The sequence below is a fragment of the Natrix helvetica genome (genome assembly GCF_964273705.1).
Source record: "Natrix helvetica genome assembly, chromosome: 1".
Taxonomy (NCBI): Eukaryota; Metazoa; Chordata; class Lepidosauria; order Squamata; family Natricidae; genus Natrix; species Natrix helvetica.
In genome coordinates this window covers 180,248,975-180,274,563 of record NC_138548.1, presented here as the reverse complement: position 1 = coordinate 180,274,563, position 25,589 = coordinate 180,248,975, and the positions used below count along the sequence as shown (strand labels likewise).

The 25,589-nt window shown below is 34.0% G+C and overlaps 1 protein-coding gene across 4 annotated transcripts in view; it reads left to right on the top strand.

Moving 5' to 3' along the window:
- Nucleotides 1-25,589, top strand: part of SATB2 (SATB homeobox 2) — a 139,749-nt gene that overhangs the window by 105,155 nt on the left and 9,005 nt on the right. For all 4 annotated transcript variants that reach the window (XM_081934814.1, XM_081934815.1, XM_081934813.1 and 1 more), the window contains one exon: nt 4,279-4,476. In XM_081934814.1, the coding sequence (XP_081790940.1) occupies nt 4,279-4,476 (198 nt within the window). The remainder of the gene's footprint in view (nt 1-4,278; nt 4,477-25,589) is intronic.

Genomic DNA, 25,589 nt, shown 5'->3' with positions numbered 1-25,589 from the left:
CATACTGGTGGATTCTTGAAGAGATAGTGTACAGCAGGGGTGTCCAAACTTGGGAACTTTAAGACTTGTGGACTCCAACTCCCAGAATTCCCCAGCCAGCCATCCTGGTTGGGAAATTCTGGGAGTTGAAGTCCACAAGTCTTAAAGTTCCCAGGTTTGGACACCCCTGGTGTACAGGGATATGTGGAAGGGAATGCCTACACTGCAATCTTATTTTGATTATAAAAGAGAGATTTCTAATCGTCAATTTCCTGCACTGTTTTAAAATTAAAAATCTGGGATTGAACCTGGACCAGAGTAGTTTACATTAGCAAAGGAATGGGGTAACCCCTTCTCTTTATTTACTATTGAAAAATTCTGGTACAATGAACTAGCACCAGGTTTTAAATAACTTTTTTTTCTTTCGGCCACCTTTTTCACTTTCTAGCTTGTTTTAAATCTACTTTTATTCCCAATGCAAATAATATGAGCTGGGGGGAAAAGAATGGATATTCGCCAGGTAGTCTTTAGTATCAGTCTTATATCAATACTTTTATCTATGCGAAATTTAGGATCAGCTTTTTTAAACACAGAAGTCACTTTTAGAATTTTCAGTTTCTCTTTGCTATAACCTCCCTGAATAAATCACACAACTACATGAGGTTTTTTAAACATAAAAAGGAGTTTATTTATTAATAATTCATGAGTTCTCATCGAACATGCACGAAGCAACGGTGCTATTCAATAGAGAATACTGTCATCATCTGTCACTGTTTTATTTGACATTTACACTTTTTTTTGTAACATACTGAAAAACTTTCTCAGATAGCACAGTAAGATTATTTCAATAATAATAAAAAGCTCTGCAGTGCACATTAAACTTCCCTCCTGATAGTAATTTCTTGGTACAGAATTGTGTGTCTTGGTTAGTGGTTCCATTAGATAACGTTTTCAATAGTAGCCTCTCATGGCACTTGAAACAATTTTGGCTGATAAATATATGATCCTGAATGGGTGGTTGATAAACTATTTGAATAAATAAGAGCTTACGTGAAAGATAGATCTGTTGAAGAAAAATATCCTAATAGGTTGTGAAAAAGAAGGTAGATAATAGAAGTTGATATAAATGAATTGCCATTGTTGATGCCAAATAAATATTTAGGGAGGGAGTGCTACAGTGGTATAAAATTGGAAGCATGAAGAGGACATTTAGCACAATAACAATTTAGAGTTAAGAGGGTTTAAGCAATTTCTTGCTAATATTAGGCTTATGAAAATCTTTCTGCTCTGTAGGTTAGTTATCATTTATAAAAATTGCAGAACCAGCTGATACATTCATAAACTAATTATTGTAGCAGCTGGGTGTACATGGTGCAATATGTCTGAGGCTATGAAGTATCACTGATTTTTTGGGTCCTGCTGTGATTTGTGTACATGCATGCCCAGGCTGTAGAAGACTAGATCCCTTAATCTGATCAGTCAAGCACACAGTTTCTGGGAAAACTGGATTTCTCTTTCCCTAAATAACAAGAACGGGCTTCACCTTCAAAACGAAGCTTTGCTAAATATGCCATTAGCGTATTTCCACAGGGGAATCAAGTCATTTTCTGGTGTCCTAAGGATGGGACCTTTGCCTGCTAACTTCCTGTGCCAGAAATTAATTTGGTTTGCTCATGTCTTGCACACATGATCACATGGCAGTCTAGTTCATCCTTAATAGTTTCATGGTCAGGACCTTGCAAGGTGCCAGGCAAATTGAACATGATGCTGCCTAAAGTATAATGACAGAGAGCACACCATTCATAATGAGACCTGTAGTGTCAAGCTAAGTGCTGGTAATGAGTGCAGATTATAGGAGTAGTTATCAATCAAATACAGCTGAGTGTTGCATGAAACATTCCAAGATCATAAGGAAGAGGAGAGATGTCATCTGTCACATCTCTCTTTTCAAGCTAAACATTCTGAAAAGGCAACAGCAACCCCAGGCCAGAAGATCTCAAGATCACTCAGAATATAGAAGAGAACAAACACGGAAACCAAGTCTGGGGCCTCAGTTTTCCAAGGGAATGTGTTGAAGCCATACTTGTTCAAATAGTTTGTATGTATTCAATGTATTCAAGTAAAAAGAATGCAGGAAGAAGTACTCCCCCCTTCCATGTTCTATTTTACATTTCAAAAAAAAATTCCTTTGTATAGAAGGACCCCTGAGAAAACACTTTAGAGCTGAGACTGTTAAAGGTCTATTTGCTTGTTGCTTTATTATTAAAGAGACATGGGATTTTGAGTGAGGAGAAGAGAATGTGGGAGTCAACCATCACCTGATTCTGTGGTTAGCCATGTACCATACAGAATAGTAAATGCAGATATTTATTCCAAGTAAATGATTAGATATCCTCTTTTTATTTCCCACCACTCCTAGCTTATTGCAAGAAAAGATCAGGTCTGCACAACTGTGGCCTCTCACTTGTAAAAACAAGGCAGTGTTGTGTTACAGATTAGTTTATAAATCCCCCGTGGCTTCACAGTTCAGTGCCTACAGCTGCTGCAGATGGGCCTGGCTTTTTGTCTCTTCACTGTGCTGCAGCCGGCAGTTGAAGGAGAAAATGGAATGATCAGGTTATTAACATGTAGGCCGTGAGGAAGAGGCTGTACAATGAGAACAGCTGGTATGGCTGTCTTGGCTGATGCAGCGGAGATAATCAAATCTTGCTTTTCTTTCTTCTTTTTTGGGAGAGGGAGGTAAAGGCAGAAGATGCAGTGGAGAGTTAGGCAAATCATCACATGATATTATGCAGTTGTTAACATTATAATTAAAAATATAAAAACTAATACAAATTTTAAGAACTACAAGAATAAAAGGAAGAAATAGAAAGTACAGGAAAAATAGAAGTAAAATAGAAAAGAAATAAAAATATAAAAATATAGTAAAGAAAAGAAATATATGAAGAAGTGATTTCTCTCTTTATCACAATAAGTATAAACAATTTTAGTAATTTATCACATTCTCTTAAAATACAACTAATTATCTCTTTCTTTCCATATCTCAAATATTATCTAAAAACAAATCCTTGATGTCTCCTGGTTCAGTACTGGTCAGCAAAAAGTCTATTAAGAGTTATCAGAGATATCAACATACATATTTTAACCATGATCAAATAAACAACCTTTATATTCCTTCTTTTTATTACTTTATTAGCCTATTTTCTAGATCAGATCCTATGACTGATATGATGAGTCAACATCATATTTTAAAATATTTGAATATAGAGCTTGTATGGGTTCCATGTTTGTTTGTTTTATGCTATGCTAAAATACTAGGTGAATGCTGTGTCTCACCCTTGTGCCCTGCCAAGTTGTCGCATTTGTTTAATTAATTTAAGCTATTTTTATTCCAGGTTGCAGCAGGTCTGGATAAGACAATTATGTATTAGAACTATTAGTCAAAGCCTGATAATAGGTACATCTTCCCAATTTACTGTGTATTTCAGAATGGGGAGGGAATTTAAAAGCAAGAGATTTTGTAAGTGAGGCTGGAAGGATGGATCTGGAGGACATACATAAATACATACATACATACATACATACATACATACATATGGAGTATGTATGGAGTAGTGACCTTCCTCCCATATATATAGGTAAGATGGCAGAAAAGACCCGAATACAACAAAACCAGCATATATATATATATATATATATATATATATATATATATATATATATATATATATATATATATATATATATATATACACACACACATATATATACACACACATACATACACACACACACACATATATACACACATATATACATACATACACACACACACACACACACACACGCACACTTAGTACCAGGGTGGGCATAGGTTGATAGCCCATTAATGTACTGTAATATTAAAGGAAGCTACATTATTGTGAATGTGAAGAAACAAAAATAAAAAATAAAAGAGCCCTAACAATAAGGAGGATCTATGGTATTGGATACCTGGTAATTAGCAGTAAGATATACTGTTCTTCCCCCCCCCCCCACCCCATTGTTCAAGGTCTTTGGTTCCAAATTCTGTTATGTTAGCATATATCTTTTCCTTCACAATTACTGTAAAAAATATGAGATTAAATTTCCCCTTCTCCCATCTCAGAACACTAAAATTAGCTACATACGGTACATTGTAGTAAACAATCTGGAAAAAAAACTGTTTCTCAATAGCAGTCAAGGCTACTATTGAACTACTATATTACTGCTTAACAATGCATGTGTACTGATATATGTATTTATTTACTTTTTTTGCAGGGTTGGCTGTGTGAGTTGTTGCGTTGGAAAGAAAACCCAAGCCCTGAAAATCGAACACTTTGGGAAAATTTGTGCACCATTCGGCGATTCTTGAATCTTCCCCAACATGAGAGGGATCTCATCTATGAAGAAGAATCTCGGCATCATCACAGCGAACGTATGCAGCATGTTGTCCAACTTACTCCTGAGCCTGTACAGGTCAGTGCTTTGGTTATCCAATTTAAATGTTTGTTTTGCTCTATTTTATGTATGTCAATTGACTTCTATTCCATCTGTCACCTGGAAACTCAAGAGAAGTCAACATAATATTCTTTTCTTCAGTTTCCCCCTTCACCAACAAATGTAGTTTAATCTGATGATGTAGATAGAACTGAAGGAGGTGATTGGTCTGAAATTATTCAGTAGATTTTCATAGCTGAGCCTGGATCTAAGCTTGACTTTACCTTCTTTTTATTCTAACCTTCTATTTGGTGCATCATATTCCACATTACGTTCTGAAATAATTAAGTATTAGAATAAAGAATGTGTTGAGAAAGAACCATAAAAACAATAAAAATATAATAAAATCATAAATATTTCTAAAACCAGAGAAACTGTTTCCTTATCCTAGATTTAATTTCACATGTTATTAAAATTATATAACAATTTTAGTTTAGAAAAAAATTATCAACCTTCAATGTGTATAGGCTCCAATTGTAGCTGAAGCCATATTTAGAGCTAGAGTCAGTTTAGCAGATGACCTGGATAATTTAGTCCACTTGGAAATCTCTTTAACTGCACAACATTTCTGCATTTTCTCTTGGTTTCATGTATTGCTCTTGCAAAATGATATTCTTGTATTTGTTAGCCAGTTACAGAGTTTTGAATAAATATCTTTTTATTGATTGATGAAATATGAAGAAAAGGATCTAGAACAATGATGGCTAACCTTTTTGTCATTGAATGCCAAAAGCGTGCATGTGTGACAGAGCACGTGCGTGCGCCCATAATGCAATGTGCGTGTGACCCCCTTCCCCTGTGCCCTGCTCACTGCACATGCATGCTCGACCCCGTGACCCCCCATGCTCCCCCGTGCATGCGTGCATGTCTCCCACATGCCCAATGCATGCGCAACAGAGACCCGAAAACCAGCTGGCTGGTGGGGGTGCGCGTGTGCATGTATGGTGCAACTGAGCTGGAATGATGGATTGCATGCCCGCAGAAAGGGCTCTGCATGCCCCCTATGACACACGTGCCATAGATTTGCCGTCATGGATCTAGAGTAAGTTTTTAAAATTTTGGACATTCTCCAACTACCTTGTCATAGTATATATATATATATATATATATATATATATATATATATATATATATATTTATAATAATAATAATAAATAAATAAATAAAATTTTATTTGTTGGCCGCACCCTCTCCCGAAGGACTCGGGGCGGCGTACAGTAAAAAACACATAGAATACAAATATGGACAATACATACACAAAAATATAGACGTATACGTGTACATGGAGGAGGTAGACAGATGAATAAAAACAATTAAAATCGTAATTTAAAATCCCCTAAATAAAATTACAAAATTAAAAACCCGTCAGGAGCGATATGATCAAACTATGGTTGAGCCAGGCCAGCTACTTGGAATAGGTGTGTCTTGAGCTTTACACGGAAGGAGCGGAGGTCAGAGGTAGTCCTAATATCCGGAGGGAGGTCATTCCACAGGGCTGGGCCCACCACAGAGAAGGCTCTGCTCCTAGGCGCTGCCCCTCGGCACTGTCTGGTGGACGGCACCTGGAGAAGTCCCTCTCTGTGCGAGCGAATGGGTCGCAGGGATGTATGGGGCAGGATACGATCCCGCAAGTAGCTAGGTCCTGAGCCATGGAGCGCTTTAAAGATCGTTATCAGGACCTTGAAACGCACCCGATAATGGTACTCTTGCATCAATCAATATGTACTGACTTTAAATATTGTAAGTGGTGCATATGTATTAAAAGGGTTGTATAGATATCTATATATTGTTCAATAAAATACGTCTCCCATATTTTTCTAATCTAATATTTTGTAAATAGTATTCTTAAATGAATTCATTAAGCAACACATATTTAAGACTATATACTGTAGACGGATGTTTCTGTGATTTGTCTGTCTGTCTGTCTGTCTGTCTGTCTGTCTGTCTATCATCTATCTATCATCTACAACAGGGGTTGGTTGCTGCTGGCATTACTGCTGGTATGCTGTACGGGCCGTTTTGCACGTGTGCTCGCTTTGCTCTTACACACACGTGCGCACGTGCGCAACTGCCAAAAAATTGTTCTGTGCATTCACAAAACATTTAAAAAGGAGTAAAAAGCAATGGCATGGGCGCCCAGGTGAACCGGTTCAGGGGCGTGGCCGGCCAGCCATCTCTACCAGTTCGGCGACCCAGTCGCAAAATCCACTACCGGTTCACTTGAATCGGTGTGAACCAGTAGGAACCCACTTCTATCTGCAACAATAAATTAAAATATAGATGTAACCATGATATCTAGACTGTAATTGCACTGCAACATAAATAATGCCCGTCAAACATGATCTTACACCTTCCATTATCTTATTTGGAGGTGATCCACAAGGCTATTAATAACTATTTGCATAATGATCACTTAAAATAATAAAAATAAAATGCTTGATTTCAAGTATCTTGCAACATTTCAAGTGATAAATTATAATCTTATCATTGCCTCATTTGCAACCAAATCCTAATTCTATTCTTCAATTGCATTCTCAGTGAATGATAAATTTAATTTAGTACATTACATGGAGAGATATTAAATATAATTAAATTTTATTAGCTTAACCAAAATTAATAATCAAATCTAATTTTGTTAAAAATATTTAATCTGAATATATCAGGGTTAGCCAAATAATTATTATTCCCCTTATTGTTTTATTTTGTATGTTGTAAAATAAATGTGATAAATTATTCCAACTTGCATGAAAAAGATAAAGGTGTTGAAATAAATGAATACTGTTTTTTATCTTCTAGATTTTATCAAAGAAATAAGTGGTTTTCAAAGTTTTTCAAACTGTGCAACCTTGTTAGTTAAAAAAATCCTGGACCCTCTGATTAAAAGGCAAAACTCCATTGACAGAAAAATGACTTTGTTTGAGTGAACCAGTTTTTTTCAAACCCTCTGTTTTATACAAAACCCCAACACATTTTCATGAATCCTAGAGTTCCTCGGAGCACATTTTTTAAAATCCTGATATGAATAACTAGAAACAAGGAGACTCTGAGTCTCAGCCTCCCTTTAAAAAGGAAGTTGAGTGACCTTGGACCTTTCTGAGCCTAATCCACTTCACTAGGTGGTTTTTGTGGGGAAGAATGGAGACAGGAGCATTAGGTATGTTCCATGTCTTCAGCTATTTTTTTCCAACTTAAAAAATTGGATCAAAATCTGTCCTCACTAACTAACCGCAATTGGGACTGTCACTCCATTGCTAAGTGATGTGATCATAAAATGAAAACTCATATGACTATGCCTGTCTTATGATGGCGGTTCTGGCTGTGATTGTTAAGTGACTTACTTTGGGTCATTAAGCACAATATCACATAACCGTGGCATGCAACTTCTGGCTGGGAAGATCACAGATAGCAATGATATGACTGCAGGAGACTGGGATCATTGTAATGATTGCAATGCAATGTAATGACAGTAGGATAGAATAAAAATCATGTGAAGTGTTTGTACCCCTTTACAATGCCTTGATAAGACCACACTTGGGATATTGCATCCAGTTTTGCTCACTGTGATATAAAAAAGATGTTGAGACTCTAGAAAGAGTGCAGAGAAGAGCAAGAAGATGATTAGGGGACTGGACATTAAAGCATTTGAAGAATGGTTGCAGGAATTGGGTATGTCCATTTTAATGAAAAGACGAACGAGGGGTGACATAATAGCAGTGTTCCAATATTTAAGGGGCTGTCACAAATAAGAGGGGATCAACCTATTCTCTAAATCTTCTGAGGGCAGGACAAGAAGGAATGATTAGAAACTAATCAAGGAGAGCACCAACCTAGAACTAAGGAGAAATTTCCTGACAGTTAGAACAGAAGTTGTGGGTGCTCCATAACTGGAGCTTTTAAAGAAAAGATTTGGACAACCATTTGTATAGGGTCTTCTGCTTGAGCAGGGGGTTGGACTAGAAGACCTCCAGGGTCCCTTCTAACTGTATTGTTCTGTTATGTTCTTGGCTTGGCATGCCCGTTGTGAAGATGTGACATGGGGACACTGCAATGAGCACAACTTCGAATGGTTGCTGAACAAATGGTCAGCAAGGACTGCCTGTACACACATGTGTGCATGCACATACACGCTCACACCAACACACACCGTACTGTACTGTCCCGAAAGCTATTAAGGAAGAGAGAAGGGAATGCTCTGCCCAGAGTCACTTGCTTATGACATGAGTGGCTCTATAACTTAGATAAATATGTAGGCTGAGAGGGAAAAAATTACCACTGAGTGGAAAGTTTAATTTTGTCGGGACTTGGTGAATCAAGGCTTTGACTGTCGAGTATGATTAAACCAGATACATTTTATAGTGAAATGGCTATTTTGAAAAGCTCATGAAATCTTTGGTTCCATTTTTTGTTACACTATCGACCCAAATGTCCTAGGAAGGGAAGAAAAAGCTGTAAGTGACATGCGGTCCTATTTAGTGGGTCCTTATTTACAAATTATAGACCTAATATTCAGTGGCCATATGGCAAATTATGGCAGTGTCATTTTCTATTTAAAAGAAAATAAAATAGCATTGCTAAGCTATTTATTCTTCCCCAAACCTTGCAAAAATATGGAAAAGTGGCTGAACATTTTAGCCTCCCCCCCCCCCCCCCCAATAATCGCAAATAATTATTGCTATGCTCTTTGGGATCATTGGCATAAAAAAAAAGGATACAGCCTCCTCCTATCATAAAAATAGTTACCACAATTTTGTTGTATATGAATTTATTGCAAAATTAATAACACAAAGAAGAAAAAATCTTGTTCTCAAATGCATTATCATTATCTACCTTTTAAAAAACCTTTTTATTTTAAGAAAAGAAAATTAATTCTATGCATAAATTGGCCAAATAAAGCAGTGGAGGTGAGAAATATTTCTGCAAAACTGGAGTTTCTATTGATGTCTCTATTTCCTTGTATAATACTATTTTAAATGAGGAAATAGAGACATCCAGTTTTGCAGAAAGAATTCTTACCAATATTTTATATTTAAAGTTAATGAAAAATATTAGGGCATATACATACAGAATAGAAAGGAAAACCTCCTGATGTTACCATTAAACATGAATCATAGCTACTTCCCTTTCAAAATGGTATTAGTATAAAACCTTAAGATGCAGGGAATGTCAAAAGCATTCGGATGATGTAATATAACCAAATTCATTTAATGATGAAAGTGTATTGTACAATTTTTGTTACATATTGAATGGATGGTAGATTTTTGCTAAAGAATGTAAATACTTTAAATAATGTAATTATATTGGTTGCCTGCAAAATACAATACAATATTGTTTGACTCAGGAAAACTATATTGACAATCTTGAGTGATGCTAGCTAATACCGTACGTGCTTCTCTGTGTAATGTGGTAGAATCTATTTGCACAATACACAATATGAATTTGAGTGGATATGCTGAGTCAGTAAATATGTGCTAAACCAACATCTTCTGTATATCTCACAACCTCATTATACTTATTCTCTGTCTTTCATCACAACATTTTGTTTGGTAGTCTCTTCTGAAACAAAGTTCTTATTGATTTCTATTTTAGTCCACTGGCCTGTGCAACCCTATCTCTTGCATTCTTTTTGCATTTTGTTCTTTTAAAAATCATTACGTGATGAATAATAATAGTACAAAACCCCTCAGCAATAAGATGCTAATAAAAAATAAATAAAATCAGTAAAATAATTGCAGAGAGAGAAAAAAACATGCTCATTTCGAATAATGAAGCAATGATTGTATTTGTATGAGAATGCATAACAGTGTGCATATCTATTAGCACTGCACTTCTCTTAATAGGGTATGCCTAGTGCCAACCAAAATTAGTTCAGTTGGTCATGCAGAACTAATTTCCAGGATTCCTCCAAAAGAGCAGATTATCTAGACTTACTTAAGTCTGGTTTCAGGGCTGAGTTTGTAAGTGAGACAACTATTTTATCAGTAACATCAGTGTATTTTCTTCCTTCATATTATTCATGTCTTCAATATTATTTAATATCTACATGAAATGATACATGAAACATCTACGAGAAAAGATAATCTAAGATTTGGGACTTTTCTTACCAGTATAAATTTGACATGTAGTTTGATCTCATGTATTACAAGGATAACTGATAATCTTCTGAATTTATGTCTGAAGACAATACTGGACTGGATGAGGGCTAATAAATTGAGAAGTCAGGCAAAATCCTGAATTCCCAGAAGTCAGATTCTGGAATTACAGTTCTACCTATTTGGGGTGAACTAGCTCTTCCCTTCTGAGAAATTGAGTAATTTGGGATTCATTTTGCTGCTTTTTCCTTAGGAAGTGGCTAATAGTGCTATCTTCATTGGTGTTCCTCTGCTGTTGTTCCTTAGACCATAGTGTTCCATCTGGCCATAGTGACACGTGTATTCGCTATTATTAGTTTGGAGTACTGCAGTGTGTTATGTTTGGCATCACTTTTGATAATTTTTTCTAAAACTGAAATTGATTCAAATTGGTCCAAACTGTCAATATCACATTGTATGTCCCCTGTAAGACAGACATTGGTTACCAACTTGTTTCAAGATACAATTCAATCCAACCATTGAATTAGCCCCACAAAATGATTGATTTGGGAGATATCCAGTAGCAGTTACACAGCAAGAGTTGGAATAAACTCACCTATTCTGATAAGTCAGAACGGGAAGACTAAAGCTAGAATTTATCTCTAGTGTATTGAAAGGCAGGAGAACTCTGCAGGTATGAAAGAAGCCAATTCTTGTATGAAAGGGAACTCCAAATCAAATCAAAATGTTACACCATAATAATCCTGGTGGTGCAGTGGTTAAACTGCAGTATTGTAAGCAAACACTGCCCACAGCCTGGAGTTTGATCCTGACTGAGCTCAAAGTTGACTCAGCCTTCCACATTTCTAAGGTCACTAAAATGAGGAGCCAGATTGTAGAGGGGCAATATGCAAATGCTTACATTGTGAACCTCCCAGAGAGTGCTGTAAAGCACTATGAAATGGTATATAACCTTAAAAGCTATTATTATTGCTAAAACTGTCTGGACAAGGCTGAAGCTTTTACACAAGTGCCAAATAAGGAGACTCATAGGTCAGAAAGTGCCCCACTAGTTACTGGGACAGATTTTTCAACTTTCATGAATACATCTGGAAATGATGATGTGGCCAGACAAAATCTGCAAGGAAGTCTGAACTTCTCTTTCAAGGATATATAGTCAGAAGGAACAGATTCAGTATACTTATATGAAACATAACATGAGGCATTGTAAAAATTGACATGGAAAAAATAATCCCAAATTTTCAAAGAGGAAAAGACCTGAGTGGCTTTGAGGCAAGCTTTGAGGCAAGCTTTTTACTCAAGAAAGTCAAAAGATTAAAACTTTGGATAACAAAGAAGATGCAAGATGAATATACAGAGAGACTTCCTGTCCAGGCAAAAAAAGGCAAAGAAGAGTGTCACTGTTTCTAAAAGAACTAAATATGAAAAACACTATGGTTTATAGAATAGAGGAAGAGAAAAAGAAAGGATGCATGTTGTCATCATAGCTTTTGAACTTATATAGAAAATGTAAGACTGGTAAACGATAAGCTGGAATCAGAATACCAATAATAATTTGGAGATATCCAGATGAAACTACTTAGTCAAAAGTGAAGACTTAGCATGATAATCACACAACTGAAAAGTTAAAAATTGGTTAATACAATATTTAATGTTTATGTTGCTTAATGTCAGTACACCAGCTGATCACAAAAAAATGAAAATTGTTAATATTTGTTTTCCTGAATTAAAAAAAACACAATTATTTGCTTTCTTGGATTCAAGAATAAGAATGATCAATTGCTGAAGAGAAATAAAAAAGAGATTATTCCTAAAGAGGAAGGCAATTACAAAGGATATTTCTATGACAAAAAGGATAAATTATAATTGAAACTATTGGTTTTCGGAGAAATTCATTATCAAGCTAGATAACATCAGCAATATCAGCAGCCCACAGGGAAGTACAGTTGCTGGCTGTTTATATGTGGTAGCTTGCCTACTAGCCTTGATTGGGGTATATTTTCTTTTTTTATTGCTTTTTGAGTGGAGGATTGTTTCTTCATCGGTCTTGTTTATATGGTGCTCATTCCTTCTTATCTGCATTTTGTTTAATAGGTGTGTGATGAAGAATGATGTGATTAGTTCTGCTTGCCTCTTTCTTCCATTCAAGAGAGGTCAAAGAAAGGTTCTAGTCTAATCTCAAGCACAGAAGTTCACTGTGTGACTCTTGACCAATAATTCTCTCTCAATCCCATCTATGTCACAGGATTGTTATTGTGAGGATAAATAGGAGGGGACTTTGAATGAAAAGTGGCATATGAATTTAACAAAAAAGAAAAATAATAAAGGTTTAACAACTTTCATCCCAGGAGCATTGTGAGGATAAGTGTGGTGATTCCAATGTCTTTTACCTCTTTGAACAGTTTAGGTGATATTCTAAAGATTAAAGAATTTGTCTTACATTTTTTAATCTCCTAGAAATATATGGTTTATGTTGGATAGGTTTAGGCATGGGTGCAAAATATTTTAAGCAAGTCTATGAGAAGGGATGTGAAAACAGCTGAAAGATCTTACCATATCAGCATGTATAATATGTATCAGTTTGCAAACAGATTTTTAGATAAAAGACTTTTGACAATTATCTGATATATACAGATGAGTCTGTATGATCCGGAGTAAATCATCTAAAATGAAGCCAAAAATGCATTCATTTCTTCTTCTTTTTTCCAAATGAATTGATACATTATGTAAATGCCTGAGCTTCCAGTATATCATTCAATGATCAGTCACACAGTGTCTTTAAATACAATATTTAAATTCATGATTTACTATTTTCAAACCTACCCAAATTTGCCCTTTAGAACCAAAGCATTACAGAAATCCCAGCATGCTCTCTTTGCCTTACAATTTATAAAACAGTTTTAGAATATACTGTGCAGGAAACTATTACATAGTTAAAACCTGAGGGAGGGAACTAGGCAACAGAATAAATTGCTAATTAAAGGCAGAGTCCACAGTTATACATTTAGCTTAATATTGTCTAATATTTTCCAGTGTGTATGACTCATTCTTGAGAGTTAGGGAGATACAAATATCCTCTGTCTTTGGGAGTATCCTGTTATAAGTTGCATGCTAATTTGATCCCTACCTTAAAAAAATTAGATGCCTTCTCAAATACTGTTAATGTACCTTCCCCCACTGTGTCAAATATTGATTATAATGTAGTGTATTTTTGTCTTTAATGGGCTGGCCTAGTTTAAATATTTTGAGAGAGAGTTTATTAGGCCTCAGAAGTTTATAGTAATTTTAATATAGGAAATGCATAAAGTCAAATATAACTCTCAAACAAAGTGATTGTTTTTTTGCTACAATTGAATTGCCAGCTTTTGCAATTTGTTGCTTCACTATAGAGAAATATGTGCCTATATGGTTCACATTTAATGAATGTTTGACCACAGTATGTTTAGTAAGTATTAGTTTCATTTTAGACAGTGAAGAGAAGCTTAGTATATTTGTTCCTACTAGCTTTGTACATATATTGACAAAAACAATAAGCTGCAAATCACAAGCACCAAGGCTATATTTGGCTTTAACACACTCAGTAGAGTTTGTTTTGATAGTTATTACAATTGCAGTAGAAAGCCAGAAGTTTATTCTTGAAAGGAAACATAACTGTTTCTGCTTAATATGGATATCAGTTGTTGCAAATTTTTATTAAGAATATTGATACAATTGTAGTATAACCCAGATGGAAGGGAGACATCCTTAATTATCTTTAATATTTTTATTATTTCATTATAGCCAGAAAAAATAAAATATTTCCAGGCAAGAAATATTTTGTCATTTTTGAAATTGTAGCATATTTTCTGTGTTATCTCACAGAGTTCACATACAGTTTCTGCGAGAGTTTTATGATATTTTTAAATAAAACTGAAAGTTTTAGGATAAATTTTAATAATATGATTTTTCTCCAATTAGAGATATTGAGTGCAGAATCTATCATATTAAAGTTTATACCAGATACTATTAACCAATGCAAATGAAACAACATAGCCATAAGATTGTCTCTCATGCTGTTCTTTTATTCACTTAGTGAAGTGATACATGCTACGAATTAAAGGCAGAGGAAGTAGCATAGAAAAAAATGCATTTTCTCTTAAGGTTCCCCAAGTTACCTGACATGCTCTACTAGAATTTCCTCTTCCTAGTGGATTGAATATATGTCAGAGGGTTTACAAATGTCACCTTTCACACCAAAGAGCATTCAAGGAAAGTACATTCAAAGAATGTATACATACAGTTTTCCTTTTGTACATTTTAGAAATACAGCTCTGAGCATTATGAATTGAGGTATGGATAAAATCACAATTTAATTTTCACTATAAAATATAGTAAGATATAGTTTAAGAAAAATATATTTAGACATCAATATTTTACAATACAATAAGTTTGAAATAATGTATTCACGCAAATTTTAAATAAACTGGATTGATACAAAATGGAAAAAATATGAATGAACATATCCTGGAAATCTGTTTCTAGATGTAACATAAAACTGTAACTTATTTGGTTTCAATTTCTCAACATCCATAGTCATTCGTTTCTAGAAAACTACTAGAGGCAAAAGTTGTAAAGAATCAACATGTCCAAATAAAAATGAAGTAGAAGTCATAGCAGAATGAAAAAACAGAAGCTGAATTATGTAGCTCTAGTACAGATTAATCATACATTTTCCCAATGTCCCAAGGTAGATGGGGAAAATCAGACACAGTGTAAAGCACGAAGTGGCAAAGGTTTTTGCGATAAGATGATAATTATTTTACTATCTTAGTAGTTAATGGTGTTTTTGTAAGTGTACATTTTACATAAAATCAGACTTCTTAATTTTTCTTAATTAGCATGGTTTGAGTGCCTTAATAATTCAATAACATATTGGAATAGTTATTTATAATTTCTAGTGGAAGTTTATTGCTTTCTTTTAAAAGTATAAAACAGGAAAAGTACATTTTTTCCAGATTTCCTTTTAATAAAACATGATTTTAAAATGCTAGATCTTTTCAACAGCTATATTTTTATTGATTAACACTATTTTTCTCTCCAATATGTCAATGGAAAAAACTCCAAACTAATTGGAGTTGCTTCTTAATTGATGTGTACAATAAAAGTTTTTGGAGAAAGAGGGTATTTTACTTTGCGAAACAAAATTTTAAAATTTCTGTATTTTCTCTTTGGACCTCTTGGAAAAAATATTCCGCAAGATGTTTTTCAATAGGATAGCATTCTGCTTTGAATTTAGAATTAATCTTGATTTTTGCCCCCCAAGATTGCAGTCTAACCTTTCAGTTGTCAATCACTATGTTTTTCAAAAGCATAGTCTTGAGCACTTATTCCTTTTCTATTTCCTCACAGATAGAGATTGCATACTACAGTCATGTCTGAAATGGGCTATGAGAGAGTTGCTTCTACTTACTTAGGCTTTTTATGCAGGTAGTATATTAAACATGAAAGTCAGGTTACGGTAGTGGTTAAGGCATTATCCTGGAAACTGGGAATTCTAGTCCCATTTTAGGCTCAAAGTGATCTGGGGGACCTTGGGTCAGTCACTCTCTCACAACTCTAGGAAGTGGGCAAGGGCAAACCACTTCTGGGGTGGAAAAAACCTTGCAAAGAAAATTGCAAGAACTTTTCCAGGGAATCTTGGATCTAATTGAATGGAACAAAAAAAATTAAATGTGCACAGAGTAGAGGATACATTGTTCAATGATAAACTTTGAACTTTGATTGATTAAGTACAGGACTTTCTTATTGGAAAAAAAACAAGAGAAAAAAGACCAATATTAATCTACTTGTTACAACAAGGAAGGATAGCATGGCATTTTAGCAGGAGTATTGTATGTTTTGCCGGTTTGTCTTTTGGCATTGCATAAAATGCCTACAAATTGAGTGAAATATTAAGTATTTTATAGTTTGATGTCTCATTTTTGGCATTCTATAGATTTCATAGGCATTCTATAAAATGCCTAATTTACACATTGACATATACACTATTTTCCATATAAAATCTTGTAATAGGTAAAATAATTGTATTTGCTTTCATTGCTACATTTTCTAATAGCTATAGTGCTGTAAGAAGCTGAACAAATAATTGACTTTTGTGCTTTTTTTCAACTGTTACTGATAAAATGAGCAAGAGCTAAGTTGCAGACTGCATAGAACAAAATTGCTTTCCCCATATATTTTAGTTACCTATGATTTTGTGGAATTTCATATAAGGCAGTACAAGTCATTCATTATAAATGTGGAAAGCCATAAAAATAGGGTATATAATTTGAGATGGAGAAACTACTACTTTTGTTTACTGTAGAATTACAACTATTCTGTCAGCAGAAAAGTATTAGTTATTTTAGGTAATGACTACTTTTGTAAATGTATTGGATAACAGTTACCTGCTTCAGTTGAGTTCCATCCCAGTTTAGAAGCTGCGCCTAGGAACAGACCTTTTACTTGGATATATTAGAAATATTCATACTCACTGTGTCATCTTGTTTCACTTCAAACTGTTGATAGACTATTGAGGGTGTGTGTGTGCATGTGATTATATAAGAATATCAAGTTATATTTCTTTTATTTGTGTTTGTATGTGGAGGACACTGTGGATTCCCTCCCATTCTATTACTATCGCATGCATAATGGTAGTAACTGAAATTTAGAACATGTGCTCTTCCATAATTGTTCAGGAAATGCATGAGCTTACAGCGGTGTGCAGATTTTAAAATGCTACTTGATTACCCTTGAACGCCCAGTAATAATTAAGGAAAGTTTACCAGAATAATTATTTGCTTATTTATGACAACTGTTTATTGAACAATAAATGCCTTTAATTGATTAAAACACTTAAGAAGAGATATGGTAATATTTCCATTTGTTCTTTAAAATATGTTCATGAAAAGCCTCCAACAGATAAGTGATAAATATTTATTAATATTTATTTTTTATTTTCTCTTGTATTTTCCTTTATACTAGCAGGAAGTAATTTTCTGTCACTTTGAAAGTAACAAATATTTGCCTTCTGGGATTTAAAATTTGTAATAATCATCAATAAATATAACCAGTTCTGATAACATAACTGATTTCACTTGGCACTGTGACCTAGACTCGCTGCTGCTGCGGAAGCATAAATAATGGCCCTCCAAAGCCTAGTTCCTGTTTGCTAAATATACTTGGCTAGCCTTGCATTCCTTGGTGCACAATCATTAATGCAATTGTCTTTGACAGCATTTAATTAAAATGCTTTTTCTATTAAATTCATAAATACTTTTCTTTTTATATTTTTTGAGACATCAATGCCAAATATGTGAACATCCCCTTAAATAATTCTCTCTTGTAAATTGTTAATTAAATCTAACTTAGTGTCTGCTTAATGTTGGTGGGAGAAATGAAAAATTAATACCCTGGAGTAAAATCAGCTTTTTCTTAGTAAATGTTTATGTTTGATATAGATAACTCTTTATCAAATTAAAAGAGCTAATTCCCAGACAGTGAGAGCTAATATGGGTGTGTTTTCATCTAAGCACCTCTAAATTTAGAGAGACAAAAAGGTGGCAGCTGTGGCATGTAATATAGCTCACTTTAAAGGAGAACAATGCAATTGCATTGTGTCAGTCTTTTTAAAAAATCCTGAATTATTTAAAGATTCTTAGAAGATGGAAACATCACTAAAATAACACACACTAAAATCAGTGTGTTGTCTTTCAGGATCCCATGTACAATTAAATTGTAGCCTTCTTCCCATGGGTTACTTTTTCACATCTGTGGGAATGAGGGGGAAAAACTGAAAAAAAACAGAACTGTGATATCATGATGCACGCTTACTTTTCTCCTGTATTTGCATTGTAGTATTCCATGCACCCAAACAGCACACAGCTTGCAGAGGGATCCTGCAATCCTTCTTTCATCATTCTGATGAAACCAGCAAGATCTTGTTGACTCTGCTGCTTTTAAGCCACAGCTTTTGAATCATATTTAAAGATTCACTTCTAAAATGTTAGAAACTATTCTTTTTGTATTAGATAGTTCCTGAATTTACATAAACTCTAGAGTGCATGTGTGTTCTGAAGAGCCCATGCTTAGATTGTAGTAAGGGTTCACCTATTGTTCCTTTAAGTGAGGTGGAGCGTTATCAATATATAAAATTAGTACATAGATTGTAGATGGTAAAGACAGATTTCAAAGGATAGTCCCAGATATATTTATTGGTGTGTGCATTTTAGATAAGCATGTGGATTTCTGTAATTTCATTGTGTCTTAATACTGTATATGAGCATTTGTTGAGAGAAAGAGGGGGAACAGGGATAATCTGGCATTAATAAATTATTGACATTTTAATGTCTTGGCACCTGGTAACCTATAAAGCTTAATAAACAGGAAACTGCCTAATATGAGAGCTGTCAATAGTATATTCAATCAGGACTCTGCAGTTAATTGCTAGTTGACCTTAGAGATTTCCTTTAGGAAACTATTTTCCCTTACCTGAAATGAAGGACAACTAATAAGGCATTTAATACTCAGGATATTATTGCTGAAATGTGAAAACTGGATGTAAGAGTACAGTACAAACCCTTATATATAGTGCAAAGGAAGTATTTTCTGGCAGAAGGAATGGTGATTTGAGAATGTTTATCACCAAAAAAATTAAGTGGGAATAGAATTGCCAAATCTAGGTACCAAGAGCATTGCAGGTTGCCCTTTAGTTTAACCATTCATTTAATGATGGTTTGGTGTTATGACAGTTTTGAAAAAACTGGCATATGATCCATTCTCAAGTTATGAGTATCATACCAGCCCCGCAATAATGTGATCACAATTTGAGTGTTTGGGAACCAGCTTGCATTTATGATGGTTACAACATCTTGCAGTCATATATATGATTGACAACCTTCCCATCTTTCTTCTGGCAAGCCAAATCAATTGGGGAAGCTGGATTCACTTAACAACCATGTGATTCTCTTAACAATAGTGATTTGCTTAACAATCATGGTAAAAATGGTCATAAATCTAGTCTCATGATGACTTCCTTTACAACCAGACCAACTAATGACAGAAATTCTGGTTCTAATTTTGATAATAAGTCAAGGACTGTATGTTACCTTCATATTTTATATAAATTATATAGTAGTCCAAAATTTTATTTCTTTTTGCTTGGGGCAGAAAATCAAAATATATTTCTCTCCAATTATTAATAACTGGCATTGTGGTGCCTTTCAGAAGCAATAACTTAATTTGTGGTGGGTTTGACTGACTTCAGGCCTTCCTTGTCTTTAAGTAGGGTAGAGGAAATGCAAGCAACCACATATTTTTGCATCCTTTGGGGAAAAAAATTATTGAGTAAGGTTACTAAAAAAGTGAGAATAAAAAAAATCAAAGTTACTTGCGGACAAGAAGCATAGCAGAAGCCAAATCTATTTTAGTACTAATATAATAAAAGAAAAGAGTTGAAACAAACTAAGCCACAGTTTTCAATAATGTCAACAATTGAAGAAGAAGAAGAACTAACTGCATTTTCTGAATAATCTTCAAAAATCAGCCTCATGTAATGGCCATTGAAATAGTTTAGAATAGTAATGATGAGGACTTGAGTTATTGCTGACAAGGCCAGCTGAGGAACCAATGGAAGTTGTGTAAAGGATCCATTAGCCACAGTCTTCATCTGTGAATCCTGCAATAACCATGAATCCAACAGATCTCCTAAATCATTAACCTATTATTATCTAAAGTGGAATAAACAGGGAGCCAAATGGTTTATGGACAAGGTCTCCACACGTTCCACAATTTCTCTGGGAAGGAGGCATGCTGATGGGTATCAGTAGTGTTTCTTTTAGCAATTTCAGATAGATGTTGAAGAGTCAGAATGAGAGAACTGAAGCCTGCAGAACCCCATAAGAAAATATATATGAGCTGATACTTTGTTCCCTCTAGCAGTTCACCAGGAATAATGTACAAATTCAAAGAATTAATCTCCCTATTTGGTGAAGCCTTATTTTCAGTTGAGCAAGCATCACTATGCTACATATACATTTAAATAAATAAACTCTTAATATTTTTCTCTAGTTCTTGGTTGTTGTTTTTTTTTGACAAACTGCAGAAAAAAATGAGCAAGAATTCAGTGTATAATAAAGGGACTATGTATGTTGGCACTGTCAGCTATACAAGTTACAGCTGAACACAAAAATGCAATAATTGGCATACATTCCTGAACAACAACAGTGTATGCGTAAGTCTTTCCTAGTATGGAAAAACTGTGAATTACAAAATAGAGTTCATATCATCAGTGATTTCCTTTTCCATTTCATCATAGACCTATCCCTTGACAGAGAAGGTTGAAGTGGAATTAGAAAATGAGTAAAAATTTAAAAACATAAGGTTTTTGAAAAAAAAATCCATGTTCATGAAGCTATGTAAAGATATTTGTGGATCGGTCCCAATTTGTGCCTGGCTGAAACTTATTTTGGTCACTATAGAGATGTTTAGAATTAAGATTTAAATTCTTTCTTTGAAAATACTTGCCTTCTTATTTGGCTGATAGTTGTTAATATTTTTTCACGTTTTAGGGAGTATTTGCTTTTCTTTACTTCAGACTTAGTTTTAAGCGATTTATGCTGTAAGCCACCCAGAGTCATTGGATACGAGATATATAGCAAATAAATTTTCTAAATTAAATAAATAAATACTTTTTCTCTGATCCACACCAGTTTTTCTTGTTAACTATGTTAACTTTTTTCTGCTATGGAAATTAAGTATGTGATTTGATATCTGAGTTCCAAGTTCAACCTCTTTCTCAATTTCTGTAGCAAATTATTTGTTCTAACTAACTACAGTAGGCAGCTCCTGAAAAGAAGACATATTGTAACTGTTTCTCCAGTTTCCAAATTAGCTCATGATCCAAAAAGGCTGAGGACTATGTGTTGTGCTAATATATGGCAAAATGGTGAAATTAAATGCTGTTTTAGCAATTTAATGTGACCTGCATAATGTGACCGGCTTGAATAAGAAAGTGTATAGGAGAAGCAGAATCTGTAGGGCGCATAGGAACTTGGCTTATTTTTATAACGGTAAAACTTTTACATGAGCTGCATAAACCATAAATATATAGATATAAAAGAGTCCACAACAAAAACCTAAAAATTTATGATAATCAATACAATATCAGTAGAATGTAACAGCTTTTAGTTCAAAACCTTTTGATGACCTACTTCTCTGGTCCAAAAGCTTCTATACAGTTGATGCAAATTCCTTTTGGCATTGTACATATACTATGGAAGTAATTAAATATTTTTGAAAAGTAATAAAGGAGTTATCATTTTAGAGGGAGTGTGAAATTATGCACTATTTTGTTATAGAAACAATTCTAGCTTTTGCAAGGCTAATTTGGCAAATTGGGAATGAATCAAATAAATAAATAAATAAATAAATAAATAATACAAAAAAAAATAAATAAATACAAAAATTAATGAATAAATAAATAATCAAATGTTATATTTCTACCAAAGGAATCAAATTCCAATAGTCCTAGTACTGTACTGCCAGGGTTGTATTGATATCCGTGTGACAAATTGACTTTTAGCAAGAGGGCAAAATGCTATGATCCTTCCCTCTGTATTTCAGAAGATGCTCTCTTAAGATACACATTAGACTTAAATAAGTGTGGCTAGAGCTAATCAGACAAATTCATATTTTAATAGAAGATAGTAAACTAATTTATAAAGAAAATCCAAAATGAGCAAATATAAACAGTCTTCTCTTAGAATCAGAGGATCCATGCAAAACAATTTCTAGCTGTATAATAGTCCCTAGCAGAGTTCCTTATGGAAAAAGTGGGATAATTTCTTTTGCTACTAATTCCAAAATAATCTAAAAGCATCCAGTATGATTTGTATTTTAAAGAAGGTTGCAGAATAGGAACAACAAAACTATAAAAAGACATGGGATGAAACCTTTTTCAGAGTTAAGTCTACAATATGTTGGATGCTTAGAACAATGATAATATATATAAAATATTATCAACTAGAAATTCTTGAAACAGTAAAAGGAAAGTCAAGTTTTAAAACAGGGAAGTACATTTTATAGGACAGAGGATGCAAATTGAGAAAATTAGTTAATCATCCAAAGGCAAGACCTTTAAATCCCAACAAATTTACAATATTATAGCATTTATATTTTTTAAAAAAACAGTATCAGTAATCTGAATGTAACCTATAGCATTGATAGGAAATATAAATGCTGTGTATAACTTTATTTCAATAATTTATTCATCATTTAATTTTACTTGTCTAGTTGCTGTAAGTAAAACAAAGTTTGAGAAGCTGCAGCAGGTGCAAAATACAACAGCCAGATTATGGGCTGGGGCAATCATCCATTCTTGTAGAATTAGACATATATTAAGGTCACTGTATATATTGGTTCTGGGTCCAGTTCGAAATGATGTTTATTATGTATAAGGCTCAGCCTTGGCATATATAAGACAGCAGGTTACCAAGCATAAGTCTGCCTGTCCAGTGTGAACATTTCAAGAGGGATATGGGTTAAAAAGCTTTTCTGAGTAACAGCTCCCATGGTGCAATATGCTGGAGATACGTGTATCCTTCAAGACCTTTAAAATGGTTATATTTCAGTGAACTTTTGACTGGTCAGCCATTTGATTTAACATTGATGATTATTGTTGACTCTCAACTATTTTGCATCCTTATGTTTCTTTTAATATTAGGTACAACACAGCTTTTGTACAAGTCTAAAATATTTTTTCCTGATGGATAAGCCCAACCAACAGAAGGGGCATGATTCAACTGGAATTATATGAATTTTACTTTGGAAGGAAGACTAAAGCATTAAAATGTATCTGAAATATGTTTAAAACTTTTAAACAGTATTTTCTGCAAAGTTTTATATATAGACATATTATTAAAATGTGTGAACAGCAATATAGTTAAATAAACACTAATTATGGATTTCTCTTAATATAATTGGGTTATCATGTGCAGTGGGATCAAGGAAAATTAATTGGTGCTTTTTTCTACATTTCCATTCATCAGTTGTACAAACTAGTAATTATTGTTTTAGTTAAAGTTCACCTATATATAAGAATCAATACATGTTATCCAACAATATTTTCTAATAATATAGGTAAGTATTGCATGAATAACTCCTCTCCATTGAGATGATGTTACCTTTTTAATTATGATGTGGATACTTAAATGTCTCCAAGAGATTAAGAAACAGACATGGGGAAGGAAGTAGCAAGTGTCAAGAGCAACAGAGGGTACCTGAAATAGGAGCAAATCAAGAGTCAACTGTTGGAGGATAATTGGACCCAATAGGCATAATTGCTTATGCCTTTCAAGTTTTGCTCAGTGAAAAAGAAAAGTTAATAATTTCCATGGCCCAATATTCAGGGAAGTTTGTTTCTCAGCCCATTAAAGTATGGATTGCAGCCTGGATAATTACATTTGAATTGAATTAGACCCATATTTACTACACCTGAAGTTCAGGACCAATAATATATGCTATATAACATTTTCAAATAAAAATAAGTTTTAATTGGACTTTATTTTCCAAAGCAAAGGTAAGGTATCTTTTTATCTTCAGGATTAAAAGGCTTTATTTTTGCAAATAAAAGGTGCCAGGAAAAAGGTAGCTATTTTGATATTAGAAAAAATCCAAAACCCATTTTAGGTCAATGAAAGGTAACAATGTTCATTTTGCTTCTTCTTGACAACTCTTCAATAGATCACAAGGTTAAACAAATCAAAAAGGAGAGAAGGAAAATAAAAGTGGGTGATTCTCAAGATTTGATTTTGAAATGGTAAGCATGGATAGATGATGGGCATTAAATTAAATCCATGTCTTATTTTGAGATATGTGCAAATGAACTGAGCAATCTTCCAAGAGTTAGGGTTAGGGTCCTAGATACTTAACAATCTATTTTTTAATTTATTTTACCAATTAAGATTGTTGGCCTGATTAATTTAGGGTTGTTTACTGCTCCAAAATCAGGCTTTGATTAGGTGTCCGAATGTACATGTAATTTCTACCTTTGACATGTTATCTTACAAGTGATATGACTTACCCAGAAAATTATGAACACTCATCAGCATCTTCAGGAAGGATTGAGGGAGGGTTGTAGAATGGTGAGAGCAAAAATATGGTATCATAAGCCCTGCTGCTTTTGTTTGTGCATTGCAACATTAGACACTTGTACAAAAGGAGTAGATCTTGCAATCTGAAACAACTTTCATCATTTAATGAAACTATCAAGATCCAAGGATGCTACTGTGGCCAGTACTATGTTTCCTGCAAAGCATTTTCCTTAATCTTCAATTTTATTGTTTAAGAACAAATGCTAAGATTAAATCTGAAATCAACTGAATACAAAGTATATACTCCTACACTAAGCTATGATTCCCTTTTGATATTGAACAATGATTTTATTTGTTGTGATTCAAGTACGTAACATTTGCAGAAAATTAATTTAATCCCTTGAACATTCTAGTATATAAAATTACCTAGGAAAAGTGTTGATTTTAAAAAAAATATTGTTCAAAGAAAGCAACATTTTAAGAGGAGGGGCATTTTAAATAAATAATCCCAACACAGAAATCCTTCATTGATGAAATTAAATTTATTGTATGTCACACCTTAGTTGTTCAATTTTCTATGATACCAGTGTTTGTTTTCTGAAGCAATTATTAAACCATCTTTTAAAAGGCAATACATGAAAAATGCCAGTAGCATTTTAGTTACAATATTAAAGGAAAGTTATATCTATCTATCAGACTTCCTACCATTTTACACGCTCATATTGATCTCTTTTGACACGGTCTTCATTTATTGAGTACTTTAACTCCCTTGCCCATAACAGTACATGCTGCTAGCAATTGTAAAAGGAAGCCAAGTTATATTAAACCTGCCTGAAGTCAAAATGTAATCTAACATCTGTTATCTGTAATTTGTCATCACTTCATAGATAGGTTT